The following is a 15,126-nucleotide window of genomic DNA, read 5'->3' on the forward strand; positions in this document are numbered from 1 at the left end:
TGGCGAACCTATGGCACGGGTGCCAGAGGCGGCACTCGGAGCCATCTCTGTGGGCACCCGCACCCTGGAAAAAGTCTATGGTGTACCAAATTGCCTTAGATGTTTCCTGCCATCATCAGCGCAGGGCGCACTATGGACAGCACAGGCAGCGCATTGAATGCAGGCAGGCTATTATAGCTAAATGATAAAGTACATGGAAGATGGACTACATTAGACTGTAGTATTCAGGTTACATTGCCGTGTTGCCACTTTGCGATAAATAAGTGGGTTTTAGGTTGCAGTTTGGGCACTCGGTCTCTAAAAGGTTCGCCATCACTGCCCTAGTGTATTGTGATCATTCATATTGCTTCCTTTGCTGGCTGGATTCATTTTCAATCACATTACATGGTGCTGTTTCCTGGGGTTACTGCCACTGCTCTCCATATTGTGTGAAATTCTACATCTTACCCTTTTCTCTTAGGTGGTTTCAGAGGGAAAAATGAAGAAGTTGGCTTTGAGTCTGGAAAAGGTAATACTTAATGTTGAGGCTGCATGATTGTCATCCATGCTTTATCGGTGCAATTTTGCCGACCTTGCTCTTCAGTTTCCTGTGTTTTGGTGCAGTGTCACAGGAACCCACATTGTTTATTTTAATGAGAATGTATCTTTTTAGTCAAATCAGGTCCACCTAGAAGGTCCTAACTACTTGTTCCCTGACGTTTGACCTCTGTCCCCTGTATCTATGAAGGGTAAGACACGTGCGTGACCACTGCTCTAGTCTGTGGAATAGCCTGAGTTATCCTCACTTCGCAGTCCCATCGGCATTGACTAGAGCAGTGGTTTCACATCTGCGCACAGGGAATTCAGGGGCACAGCCATCCTCCCCCACTCCCTGGATGACACACCCGGACCCACAGCCTTCTTACATTTGTTACTTATCCTGTGGAAATATTTGTGGGTCGGTCAACAACTTTAAATGCTTTTCTTGCTGGAAAAATTGTGCTGTAAAGTTCTTGTGCAGGGCCCATATATCCGGCCATCTTTGCATTTTGCCTCTGGTGTCCTGTTGGTACAAAGGAGGGAAAATAATGCAGGAAGCAATCCCAGTTGTAACACTGGATGTCTCATTGCGTCGGCCAGTACAATGTGTCTGCCTATAGATGCTGGACCAGTCAGTCTGTCTCAGGCATGAAAAAACTGATGGATGTGATCCCAGCTTACCAAAAGAGGATCTTTTTTTTTTCTCCTTACTTCTGATTTAATTGTTTTTGTTTCTATAGGTCAAGACGAGCTTGGTAAAGCAGATACCGGTATGTATTTAGTGGTGGCTTTCCGATATGTTGGTGTTTGTTACAAGACTTTGAAGAAATTGTACTTCCTTGTAAACTCCCTCTGCCCATTCAAAAAGCCATCATAATGGCTTCACATCAAACTTGGGGAATTCAAATCTAATGTCGAGTACAAAGAAAGGCGCAATATTGGTCAGTGTGTTCTCCTTTGGAAATGTTTCCCTTCCCCCTAGTACTTGGGTCTTTTATTTTTGCCTAAAGAGCGGGAGAGCAGTAAAAATGTTCAGTGGGCTATAGGAGGGTGAATGAAAAGGCGGAATACTGAATATGCAGGTTGTTTCTTGGACCATCTGTCTGCACATGGTCGCATTATGTGGTTATGGTGTGCTTTGGTGGTGCATGACTATCCCCTCTCATCCTAATTGGTAATGTCTGTGTTTAGGACCTAAAGTGACGTATGTTCCCCCTCCGCCACCTGATGGTGAAGACGATATCTTCAAGCATTACCAAACTGGTATTAACTTTGATAAATATGATGAAATCCTGGTTGATGTTTCTGGAGTCAATGCGCCGCCTGCAATACTGGTTAGTACATTTACTTGATTGTTTCTGTGCTACATTTTAAGAGTGTCTGGACGTTCAGGCAACGTAAAATACAAGCAGGCTTCCCTGGTTACAGGCAATTGCCTTTTAATATGAAACTCTGCAATATTTCTAAAAACAATTTATTAACAGGGGGATTTGTTATGACTTAGTGGCACCTTGGAACCGAACCTGAGTTTGGTATCAAGGTTTTATAGGCTCCATTTAGACGTCCGTAGAATGGGTCCGCATCCGTTCCGCAATTATGCGGAACGGGTGCGAACACATTCATTCTCTATGGAGCCGGAAGAGATGCCGACATCAGTGTGCTGTCTGCATCCGATCTTCCGGTCCGCAGCTCCGGAAAAAAATAGAGCATGTCCTATTCTTGACCGCAATTGTGGACAAGAATAGGCATTTCTATGGGGGTGCTGGCCGGGTGTATTGCGGATCCACTTCTGACGTCTGAATGGAGCCTTAAAGTAATAATTCAGTTATTACACAAAGTCTCGGAGACTGTAATAACTTAGGCTCATCTGAGCCAATACATTCTTATACTGTATGGAGCTCCTGTGTATGAAGCATCCAAAGTCTATTCGCTCATCCCTGGTTATGGCCAATGTTTCTTACTACATCATTAATCCATAGTAAAGTGGACCAAACGTTGATGCTGCTTATAAAAAATAAATAAAAATTTACAGTGTTTTCCCTTTTGGCTTTTTTTAGTCGTTTGAAGATGCTGATCTCAGTGAAACTTTAACCAGGAATGTTTATAAGGCGGGTTATGTGAAGCTGACGCCGATACAGAAGCACAGTATTCCTATTGTAATGGCAGGTCGTGACTTAATGGCTTGTGCCCAGACAGGATCTGGAAAAACTGTAAGTCCACAATTGGTTGTATACATGTTGCAGGGCAGGGGGCAGAGAGTTCAGTGTTAATAGCATTAGAAAATTGGTTTATTGCTCTCATTAAAGGAGTTGTCACTTTGGCAGTATTCGGTACTCATATCCAGGGGTTATGACCACCCTGCAGTTCAGCAGCGGTGGCTGTGCTTGCACACTATAGAATAATGGGGCAAGCCTATACACACTTCCATGGTCCTGGCCAAATGACAGGAGAGCACTTTTTCCTCCATAAGGAGATATATTACCAGAGAAGAATCCTAGACTCACGCACATAATAAAGATTTAGAGAAGCTGTCTCAATACATTTTACTGCTGGTTTGTGGGCGCACAGTGTGGAATGCAAGTGATTATGAAGATAAAAATGACATATTCTGACTCTGTACACCCCTTACTCTAGTTTGGGGGTGTTTTGGAGCTGACAGATTCCCTTTAATCTCTCACTTGATGCAGTATTTGAAAAGCCCATGCCGTCTCATCCACCAGACAGCTGCAAGATGGAGTAACTGAACTTCTGATCAGATTGTTTGTCAGGCCTTCTACAACTTTTTTGTTTTGCCGGCACCAGTATCGACACTTTGTCTACTTGCGGTATCTGACAGACCAATACTGTTCTGTGATGCACTTCGTGGCCACATTCCTGTGTACCAAACAGCCATATTTCCCATCTTGAGAGGAGCTTTTTGGTGCTATCACTAGTGTTATGTGGCTGTCTAATGGCTCTAACACTGCTAAACCCTGTTTCCACGGTCCTGTGGCCTAGTCGTGCAGTTAAGAGGCCATATTCATCAAGCCGAGGCACTTTGGATTTATATCTGCCGAAGGCGTTACCCACTTCCATAGTCTGTGTCTAGGCAGTCAGTCGCTTGTCAGCCATTGAGTATCCTCGGAATATTGATGTAGCACTTTAAACAACTATACATCCGCCAACAGCTTGGCGTTTGGGAATATCAGGCTGATTAATTTATATCAATACTACACAAAATAAAGTTATACATTACCGAGAATGCAGATGTGGAGAGACTAAGGGAAGTCAGCTCTAAGGTACGAACTGGTCATTAGGATCTTTCTCCTGGGTTTTCTTTGTTTCTCAGTGTTTTCTCTTAGTCAGACACATCTTCCTAGGAACATATTGGAGTTTTCCAATCGTTGTCGGCTAGGCGTGTACATATGATAAGGACTGATGTATTACCCAAAATGCACTTCTGCTGTTAATGTAATGTTACTCATTTACCCCTAGGTGACACTATTATCTAAGTTATTAGTATTATTTTATTAAGGGTTAAATAAGTATAACTTTCTCACATTCTATACACATGACCTTTGGGTCCTAAATCAAAGCTAGAGGGATTAATTCTGACACTTCTACCAATTAAGCACAGACATTTAGGCACCCTTTGAATGTTTCCCACATTGTTTCATTATGGGACCGATAACAATATGATGAGCCTCCTCTGCTACACCAACGGGTGATTGATGGTTACTAAGTCACCTTTGTTTCTTCAAAACAATAAAAAATGATTTCTTCTAAAATACCACATCTTTACAAATACTCATTAGCAAAGTCGATATTTAAACAGTTATCATATAATAGGAATATATGTATTCCTATTGAGAAATATATGTAATGACAGATACATAAACGTCCTTAAGAATACGTAACAATATAAAACAATACATGTCTCATTGATTTTCCTATACAAAAATAAAGTTTATTATAAGCGTATGAAGATATCAGATTTTCTGCTTCAGAAAAAAAAACTGAGAGGTAATTAGCACCAGCTGCTTCTAGAGAACATCCTTATTTACTGTCATAAATCCATAAGGAGACTAGAAGGCCTCTTTTCAGACTGGTACATCCGAGAAGAAATCTTATTAACAGCGTCCTTCCCATGACCCTCTCTCAGCCATCTTTAAAATACATACATATAGCATTATGGCCTCTTGTAGGTATAATCAAATCCGCTATAATTATGATATTTAGATAAATTATTTATACACTTATGAAACAGCACCAGGCAGCTTATTGGCCTAATCATTAGACAGAGCAGTTGCCTTGTCCGCTTCTTTTGTTCTGATTTCTTCTCCAGCCTTCCAATTTTTTTTGAAGGTTGGACGATCTGTCTGCAATTATTGCACGTTATCCATTAGATTCATGGCATATCGGGATGACCGCTAGCTGTTGTCTGTCTTGGCTTTCTAGTTGTCTTAGTAATCATTGCTGCAGATTTCTCTATTCTATAGAAGTATTTAAGAAACTGTATTGAATTGCGTGCTGTCGTCTTTCCCTTATTACAGGCTGCTTTTCTGTTGCCCATCTTGGCTCATATGATGAAAAGTGGGGTTGCAGCGAGTCAGTTTAAAGATATTCAGGAACCAGAAGCCATTATTGTTGCTCCTACCAGAGAGCTGATCAATCAGATTTACCTAGATGCTCGGAAATTTGCATACGGGTACGTCTAATGAATGTGATCTGAAATGTGACTACCTTGCTCCACAAGGCTGGAGGATCTTGAGATGACAGTAGCGGATTAGCATTTGTGGCGCTTTTGTCTTCTCTATTTATATGAAATGGTTTCTGCTGGTTACTTAGTCCGCAGCTTACCGATATGGGATAAGCACAGTGCAGCATATACCAGATAGTGGTGTTCAGTTGACAGCTCGTTGTAAATTTTAATGTAATTTTCCTCCCTAACACAGAACTGTCGTTCGTCCAGTTGTAATATATGGAGGAACACAAACATCTCATTCACTGCGGCAGATATTTCAAGGCTGCAATATCCTTTGTGCGACACCTGGGAGGTTACTGGACATTATTAACAAGGAGAAGGTATTTCTTTTAGTCTTAAATTTGGATCAATCAACTGCTATTGTAAAAATTCAGTTTCAGCTTACCCATGAATAGTTTCCCCCTTTAAAGGGATCTTTCAGCTTTTAGATATTGATGACTTTTTTTCTCTGGATATCATATCATTGGGTTCTAAGCAGTTGTGTTGCTCCATTGCCAGAAGTATGCAATGGAATCCTGCAGTAATCGCTGGCACCTGCAGTGCTCTCCCATTTAAGTGAACTGGAGCAGCACTGCAGTGATGAGCATAGTCTGCTACAATGTTGACGGAGCTAAACAGAACAGCTGATTACTGGGGGTAGTTGGACACATCGATAAGCTAGTGATGGTCTAACCTGAGGAAAGCCATTCACTTAAAGGCTAGGACAACCGCTTAGAGACCAGGTGATTTTTCATTTTTTGCTCCCAGCCTTCACATAGCCTTATGAAGACTTGTTTTGCAGTTGTATACAATGTAATGGGAAGCTGGGGGAAAAAATACCATATGAGGTGGAATAAAAATTCTGCCAGTTTTGTTTTTACGTGTTCTCTATACGGTAAAACTGACCTGATACTTTCATTCTCCGGGCCAGTACGTCACGACGCACGTACCATATACATAGTTTTTCTTGTGTTCTAATACTGAAAAAAATATTTAGATGAAATTTTGCTTTACCATATTCTAATGGAAGATAACGTTATCTTTGAGCTATGGAGCTGTGTAACCCTGGGTTCACACTTGAGCGTTTTACAGCGCGTTCCTACGCGCTGTAAAACGCACAACAAGGAGAAACCAATGCTTCCCTATCGGCATGGTTCTCATCTGGGCGTTTTTACAGCGCGTACGATTGCGCTGTAAAACGCCCGACGCTCAAACAAGTACCTGACCCTTTTTTTGAGCGTTTGTCGCGCGTTCCCGTACATAGACTTTCGGGAACGCGCGACAATGTGTGTTCGTCTGTCTCTGTATGCGCGCTTGTAAACGCCCGTACAAGTGCGCATACAGAGCGCTCCTTTCGGAACGCTCATGTGTGAAACCAGGGTAAGGGCTCATTTTTTGTGGTGTAGCCTGTACTTGATACCATTTTGGGGTGTGTGACTGATCACTTTTTTTGCCATATGGAATAAATATTTTAATAGTACAGGCATTTTTTCACAAGGCAGTTCCCTTTGTGATATTTTTTAATTTGTTGTATGCATTTTATTTTGGGGAAGGGCGATTTGTATTTATTTATTTATTTTTACTTTTTTTATAGAGCACCTTTAATCACAATAAAAAAATTAAACTAAGTATACAGACATGGAGAGCGGCGCCCAGGGATCTCCCTGCACTTACTATTATCCCTGGGCGCCGCTCCGTTCTCCCAGTATAGGCTTCGATATCTTCAGATTTTTGGCTCAACTGGGAGGAGCTTGCTCTTGTTCTCCTGGGCGTCTCCTTCTCCCAGGTTGGAGTGCTGGCCAATCGCAGCACTCGGCTCATAACTTGAGTTTTTTTTCTCTCAGGTTTTGAGCCAAGTGCTGCGATTGGCCAGCACTCCAGCCTGGGAGAAGGAGACGCCCAGGAGAACCAGAGCAGGCTCCTCCTAGTTGAGCCAAAAATCTGAAGATAACGAAGCCTATACCGGGAGAACGGAGCGGCGCCCAGGGATAATAGTAAGTGCAGGGAGATCCCTCGGCGCCGCTCGCCATGTCTGTATAGTATACTTAGTTTAGATTTTTTTTTATTGCTGTGAAAGGTCCTCTTTAAATGTTCCCTATGGGAACTATAACAAGCAATCAAGATCTGTGGAAACTATCTGTAAATCTTGGATGATGCTTTTTTCCACATCTAATTCTCTGATTTATCATTTAGATTGGGTTGAGCCAAGTGAAATACCTTGTTCTGGATGAAGCTGATCGTATGCTGGACATGGGTTTTATGGAAGATGTAAGAAAATTGTTGTCAAGTCAAGGAATGCCAAAAAAAGAAGAAAGGCAAACCTTAATGTTCAGTGCCACGTTCCCTACGCCCATACAAAAGTAAGAGCTGCTTTTGAGGCCGTGTTCATATCAGCATTGGAGGCTCTTGGCAGGGATGTTCTGTAATAAAAATGCTGTGCTCCCTGCGAGAAAACAGACTAACTCCATTGTAGTCGGGTGTGTCATTCGTGTTTGTCAAATGACCGATTCCACTATTTCTGTTCTGCACCTTTTAATGACACAGAACAGAAACATTTGCATACGTGAACAAAGCCTTACCATGTAATGCGCTGCTGAAGTTTAGTGTTTATCCTGTTCTATTTCTATTATCCTGTTCTGATTTATGAAATCTTCCCCCCCTCCTTGTTTGCTGCAGTCTTGCTAGAGAGATTTTGAAGCCAGATTATCTGTTCGTGGTTGTCGGACAAGTTGGTGGCGCGTGCAGTGATGTCGAACAGCAGATAATTGAAGTGGAAGAGTTTGGAAAGAGGGCTAAACTGCTGGAACTTTTGCAACTCATAGGTATTAATCCTAACCAGTATTACATGTATGTTCCACTGCTCTGCTGAGTCTCCCCACCCTAAGTAAATTTCTGCTGATTCAAGACAGAAACGTGGCTCTAGCAGCTTGTTATAAAATGTGCAGACTTTAGCCTGCGAGCTAATAAGTGTGTCCTCATAATGCAGAAACTTTCTATCTTACCCTGTGGGTTAGGCCTGATTCACACTGCTGTTACAAGTTCTGGCAGGCTGTTTCCAGTCAGTGGGGCCTTGCTGGCATTCCGGTAATTCCAGATCCGGAAAGCTCCAGCCGGCTGTTCACTGCCGGAGTTCATGACTGCAGTGTGAAACAGGTCTTGGTGAAGATTCCAGTGCTACTTTATTCTCTGGAATGTATATGAATTTTTATCTATTTTAAAGGACTTGGGATTTTCAGAATTTGGGTTTTTAAGACCGTTGGGTCACCACCGGCAAATGGCAAACTTTGCCAGGGAAAGCGGTGACTGGCCAAGCAGCCACTGCAGGCGGAGAAGAATTAATGGTGGCCTTTCAAATGATCAGTTGACTGTGTTAATACATGGTCACCTTGAGCAGTTCAGCCATTTTGATTTTTTCCCATTAAGGTGTTCAACGTGCAGGAAAAATGTTTGTTTTTTTTAACAGATGAGACTTTTCTGGGTGTACCAATGGCAAGTTATCTTGTTGCCATGTAGTTTGAGTATTTACCATTTATTAACATTTGTGCTGATCTCTGTAGGCCATGAGCGCACAATGGTTTTTGTGAAAACCAAAAAGATGGCGGATTTCATTGCAACTTTTCTTTGTCAAGAAAATATCCCCTGCACAAGCATTCACGGGTAAGTGTGTGGATGTGTTTTTCAGTGATTTGTTAAAGATGTTTTTTTTTTACTTGTTTGACAATTTAAAAAAAAAAACCGTTCATTCTTTCAAAGTTTTGTATTAAGAGTTTGACAGAATCTCAACTCCTCTGCTCTCCTTTGCATAGTTGTATTCTCTAACCAGCCTGAAGGAACTGTGGAAGTCCTTTCATATATCCATTCCCTCTTTTAGTCTCTTCTTGTCTTTTGGCTCGACCTGCATTACATACAACTGGCATGTGATTACAGTGTAAAGGAGTTTTCTAGGTTTTTCCCATGTATTTTATGGTCTACATTTTGGGTCCATCCTAGGCTACTTTCATATATGCAGCACGAATATCCGGCCCCCTGATCTCGCGGAGAATGCCGTGCAGAGGTTTGTGTCCGGCCAGATCTCCGCCAGACCCCATTCTACTTAATAGGACCAGCAGGCGTTCCGTTTGCATCTGTCAGTGGAATACATTCAGCCTGCTGGAATACATGTTGCAGATGTGAAAGTAGCCTAAGCAAAGCCCGCAGCTGAGGATGGCGTGATGTGTAACTTGTGTAAAAAGAAAAAACATTTTCATACAGAAAAGGTTGCGTGCCTCCAGATAAAACAATGGTGGTTTTAGTGTCCACATTGATGTGTTCACCCTTTGATAGCACAAAGTATGAAATATGACTTCTATTTTATTACTTTTTTTTTTTTTTCTTTCTTCCCCCTTTAGGGACAGAGAGCAAAGGGAGCGGGAGAAAGCTCTGGGCGACTTCCGCTCTGGACAGTGTCCTGTGATTGTTGCCACGTCTGTTGCTGCCAGAGGATTAGATATAGAGAACGTCCTTCATGTGATAAATTTTGACATCCCCGGCGATGTTGACGAATATGTTCACAGGATCGGCCGAACCGGACGCTGCGGCAACACTGGAAAAGCCATTTCTTTTTTTAATAAGATTGGTGATGACGAGCAAAAAATTGTCCGTGGACTAGTGAAAGTTTTAACCGATGTAAGTGTGGTGTTAATCACCCATGCTATATGTGATTCCATCAGTGGATTGGAGTAAGGTGGCTTAACCAGCAGTGTGTTAAAGGGGTTATTCAAGACTATAAAAAGTTCCCCCATATGCTGGTCCCCGCACCACCGCTTCTGCTTCTCCCCGTGCACGGATGAAAACATTTGGGGGGGGGGGGGGGCACTGTGCCAGTATCATTGGGGTGGCTGTAACTAATAACATGTAAATAAGGCTGCAAAAGAAGGTCATTTATAGAGGAAAGGAGGAGGAATCGCTAATGTGTATTGGGTAAGTTGCCGGTGGTGGCATAAACAGATTTAAGCATACTTGAAAACATGGGCTAACTCTAAGAATGCTATTATTTTTCTTTATAACCATGTTATAAGGGAAAATACAGTAAATTAACTTTAATCAACCTCTTTAATACGTAAGCTCCTGGGGCATGTGCGCACATGGTGGAAATGCTGCATATTTTCAATGAAGGATTTCCATAGTAGCAGCAAAGTGGATGAGTTAGAAAATAATAATAAATCTGCAAATAGCTGAATGTACACCATGAAATTCCTCATATTAAAAGTTAGTCAGATCTCAAAGAGCAACAAGAATTTGGGGGTAGAAATGTATCACTCTGCTTGAGGCAATGGAAACAGGACATGGCACGTTACAAGATCTATGGAGTTGGCTCCATTCATAGCGGGGGCACCAGGTCTCTGAGATAACCTCAGCTAAAGATCATAAACCGTTCACACCTCTTATCTGTAAGATGATTAAGGAGCCTTCGCAAGCTCTGTGATATTCTATTGTTTTTCAGATGTCTATTCCTTAGGCTACTTTCACACTTGCGTTCGGGGCTCCGCTTGTGAGTTCCGTTTGAAGGCTCTCACAAGCGGCCCCGAACGGATCCGTCCAGCCCTAATGTATTCTGAGTGGATACGGATCCGCTCAGAATGCATCAGTCTGGCACCGTCTGTCCTCCGTTCCGCTCAGCAGGCGGACACCTGAACGCTGCTTGCAGCGTTCGGATGTCCGCCTGGCCGTGCGGAGGAAAACGGATCCGTCCAGACTTACAATGTAAGTCAATGGGGACGGATCCGTTTGAAGTTGACACAATATGGCTCAATTTTCAAACGGATCCGTCCCCCATTGACTTTCAATGTAAAGTCAAAACTGATCCGTTTGCACTATCATGTTCATGGTAATGCAAACGGATCCGTTCTGAACGGAGCCTCCGTCTGCATTAATATGAGCGGATCCGTTCAGAACGGATCCGATCGAACGCTAGTGTGAAAGTAGCCTAACTCTGCTCTTTTGTATGTGTCTGAAAAGTTCCCTAAAGGTCTCAGATCTGCAAGACTGATTGTTTCTGCTAATGAGAGCAATAAACCAGTTTTGCAGCAGCTGACGCTTTACAGCTTATGTATGGGATTTACAGTAAATGTACATTATTGCATAGAACAGCATTTTCATTTTTGATGTTCTTGGAACATATATAGTTTTTCGCAATTCTGTTTTTCTTCCCTCATAGGCTCACCAGGAGGTACCTGCTTGGCTTGAAGAGATGGCGTTCAGTGCCCATGGCATGCCATCCTTTAGTTCACAGCCAAGCAAATTTGCTTCAGTGGATAGCAGGAAGGCAAGTTTTGTATTTTGGATAATAAACAAAACTGTATAGATGTGGAGTAGTTACTCATGGCAATAAATCTGATGTCGCCTATTTTTTCAGAGGTCCTTCAAGAAGTTGTTCATCTTCTTGGGGTCTTCTGGCAGGCAGCGTCTCATGATGGGATCTGTGGAAGAAAGCATACTTGCCTTCTCCTGGGTCCTGGTTCCTTTGCTACCCTGCCATAGCACTCGAGTCCCCTGCTGTCAGCATCTAGTTTGAAGTGGGTGCACCCAATGACTGGCCACAGCGGTGACTTGCTCCCCTTGCATCACATCAACTGCTCACATGACACAAGGGGGCAGGTTACTAGCTGCTACGACGTCAAACCAGAGGTTTATGGCGAAGGAACCAGGACCAAGAAGCAGCTAAGTACTAACCTCACTCCACAGGTTCTGCAATGAGGGTTGGTCTGACAAAATACATTCAGGAGCCCCCCTTTAGGGCCCCTTTTTACTTGAGCTAGTTCAGCAGGCAATTATTGGGAACGAACTGTTTGTTGCTAATTATTGTCAGATGAGGAGAGAGCTGTATTTACCTGCGGCAGTCTCCTGATTGGTGTGATAACTACTGCGATCTTTTGTCCCCATGCAGTTTGTGTATCTAGGCAGCGGACAGCTTTTTACACATGACCATCTCCTTCCCAGGAACGGTAGTTTGTGTCCACATTGATGTGTTCACCCTGTGATCAAACGTTTCTTCATTGGGGTGATCGTCAGCACCTTTGTGCAAGGCTATTATTGAGAATCGGCGTTCCTATGAATGGTCCACCCGATACTTGTCCGGTCATCAGACCATGTAGAGTCCTTTAGGAACAGGAAAGCTGTAACCTGATGCGTTGCTGTGGGCAGCTGTGCCAATTTTCCTTTGCCTCAGTTTTCACACATTAGTCATTAGCCCCCATTTATCAGCTTCATTTCATAGGAAACAGTGTTGTCCATGGAAGTCAGGGTTTACCCTCTTTCACACGAGCGTCCCGGATTTGCTCTGGATGCGTCCCGGGTGCATTGCGGGAAACCCGCGTGAGTAGGCACACAATTGCAGTCAGTTTGGTCTGTGATTGCATTTCGATGTTCAGTTTTTTCCACGCAGGGGCAATGCGTTTTGCACGCGCGTGAGAAAAAAACTGAATTTGGTACCCAGACCCTAACCCGGACTTATTCACTGAAGTTTGGGTTAAATGTTCTATTCATTTTATTATTTTCCCTTATAACATGGTTATAAAGGAAAATAGCATTCTTAATACAGAATGCTTACTAAAATGTTGCTTGAGGGGTTAAAAAAAAAAAAATTACTCATCTCATCCACTTGTTCGCGCAGCCGGCATAGTCTTCTTTGAGGACCTGCAAAAGGATCTTTGACGTAATCGCGCTTACATCATCAAAGGTCCTTTTGCAGGTCCTCAAAGAAGAAAAAAAAGATTATGCCGGCTGCGCGAACAAATGGATGAGGCGAGTTAACCTTATTTTTTTACCTCTCATGCAAGATTTTACTATGCATTCTGTATTAAGAATGCTATTGTTTTCCCTTGTAACCTTGTTATAAGGGAAAATAATACAGTAAATTGATTATAATCAATTTACAAACATCTCCTAGCAACCACTCGTGAAAATCACATTGCATCCGCACTTGCTTGCGGATGCTTGCGATTTTCACGCAGACCCATTCATTTCTATGGGGCCTGCGTTGCATGAAAAACGCAGAATATAGAACATGCTGCAATTTTCACACACCGCACAAGTGATGTGTGATGATCGCCGCTCATCTGCACAACCCCATTGAAGTGAATGGGTCCGGATTCAGTGCGGGTGCAATGCGTTCACCTTAGGCATTGCACCTGCGCGGAATTCTCGCCCGTGTGAAAGGAGCCTTAGAGGCAACAGTGCATATTACGTGTTAATTTGCCACATTTGTGTGCAGTGTAAGGCCGCATTCATCCATGCTGCAAAAGATGGGACATGATTCCGTATCTTGCTGCATTTTACAGACCGCAGATCCATTGAAGTCAGTGCGGAGTGCACATGGCCGGTGCCCATGTTTTGTGGATCCGGGGTTTGCGGTCTGCATAATGAGAACGGCAGTACCAGAGTCATGTGAATGCGGCCTAATAAAGTATGAAATTACATTTTTAAACATCTCATCTACAGATTTTCTAGATGTCAACATCCCTTTGTGTGGATTTCCATTGTGGATCACTTTGCATTGTAAAGGGTGAAATCTGGGGCAAATCCTAATAGAATCTGCATGTTAGATATGTATATTGATGCAGATTCATTGTCCGAATCCTACATGTTTGCAGGTAGCCTTAGAGGACCTCTCACCTCCCCTGACATGTCAGTTTTAGTAACTACTTGCATTCCCTATGTAATAACAATTCTGGAGCCTTTGTTCTTATGACTGTTGTGATAATCCTGTATTATTCCTCCCAGAAGTTTACAAATGTATTGCCAGCGGTCTGCAGTAAAGGTACTGCTGGCTGTTACCAGTAGCGGGTGTATCTGACTGTCTAATCAGTGATACTGGTGTGTCAGACTGTGCAGGGACACACTCCCAACTGGTAACACCCATGTATACCTTTACTGCAAGCTGCAGTAAATTCGTAAACTTCTAGTAGAAATAACAGAGCAATAGCACAACATGGTAATAAGAATAGATGCTCCAGAATGGGGAATTCGTGAAATTACTAAAACTGACCTGTCAGGAGAGGTGAGGATAAGGTTTTTTCCTCATGTTTTTTTTTTTTTTTCCCCTGCAATTTCCTGAAATCTGTAATATGTGAATAAACCCTAAAATGATTGTCTGTTTGGGTTGGCCAAGAACTTTCCTCAGAGCGGTTTCATGAATGTCCCGGTCTGTCTGAGTTGTATTATGCTCTCCTGTGCTGGGCACATAGTGAAATGTCTTCTCTTCATCTGCTCTGCTACAGAGAGGCGACTTCCAGGAGGACAACGGTTACAGCAATCCTGGCATTTCACAACCTGCAGCGCGGGCGGCAGCGGAGGAGGAGGAAGATTGGGGCTAGTCAGATGTGGTTAAGCAGATTGGATGTCCTTACATATTCAGTTTTTCCTGAAACAATATGTTTTATGTTTGTAAAAATTAGAATTTTGTTTATCACACTCCCGTATTTAAGGTAGTAATTTGCCGTTAAGAAATGTACTTATTTTGGTTCATTGTAAATGGCTGCTCTGAAAACTTTAGAGCACAAAATTAAAGTTTTCTTTACTTTGTGTGTGTGTTTTTTTTTTTTTTTTTTTTTTTTTTTTTTTATTCAAACAAAAAGGATAGAACGAGGTGGCACTGCCTGAACTTCAGACTTTCAATTATGCAGGCAATCCTGTGGTACGAGCAAACCATCCATGTGGTGCTCTGCCCATAATAGATTCTCAGTAATTCTCAAATATAGAGTATATAAGTAATTCGGCACTCGCCATTTGTCATATAAAAATCCTTTATTCGTCTAAACAGACATATCTGATTGCCTGAATGGGGTCGGGAAGGAAATTTTTTCCCCTTAAGTGGGGAAAATTGGCTTCTACTTATTTATTTTTTT

General features: G+C 42.6%; 1 protein-coding gene across 1 annotated transcript; it reads left to right on the top strand.

Annotated features, from left to right (window-relative positions):
- The first annotated feature begins 1,276 nt into the window (after positions 1-1,276).
- Positions 1,277-14,651, top strand: DDX4 (DEAD-box helicase 4). Its single transcript, XM_044293529.1, has 11 exons — positions 1,277-1,289; positions 1,711-1,853; positions 2,577-2,729; positions 5,052-5,206; positions 5,454-5,583; positions 7,436-7,602; positions 7,919-8,064; positions 8,800-8,899; positions 9,631-9,907; positions 11,439-11,546; positions 14,500-14,651. The coding sequence occupies exons 3-11, from the start codon at positions 2,679-2,681 to the stop codon at positions 14,593-14,595; spliced, it is 1,230 nt and encodes a 409-aa protein (XP_044149464.1). The 5' UTR covers positions 1,277-1,289; positions 1,711-1,853; positions 2,577-2,678; the 3' UTR covers positions 14,596-14,651.
- Positions 14,652-15,126: the final 475 nt, after the last annotated feature.

The sequence above is a fragment of the Bufo gargarizans genome, chromosome 1 (assembly GCF_014858855.1).
Source record: "Bufo gargarizans isolate SCDJY-AF-19 chromosome 1, ASM1485885v1, whole genome shotgun sequence".
NCBI classification, from domain to species: Eukaryota; Metazoa; Chordata; class Amphibia; order Anura; family Bufonidae; genus Bufo; species Bufo gargarizans.

Bases quoted from the DNA above. Each gene is read 5' to 3' on its own strand.
- DDX4 (XM_044293529.1), top strand. From the start codon at position 2,679: ATGGCAGGTCGTGACTTAATGGCTTGTGCCCAGACAGGATCTGGAAAA. The intron at 5,207-5,453 runs GTACGTCTAATG...TCCCTAACACAG, and splicing joins GCTCGGAAATTTGCATACGG to AACTGTCGTTCGTCCAGTTG. The intron at 7,603-7,918 runs GTAAGAGCTGCT...TGTTTGCTGCAG, and splicing joins TTCCCTACGCCCATACAAAA to TCTTGCTAGAGAGATTTTGA.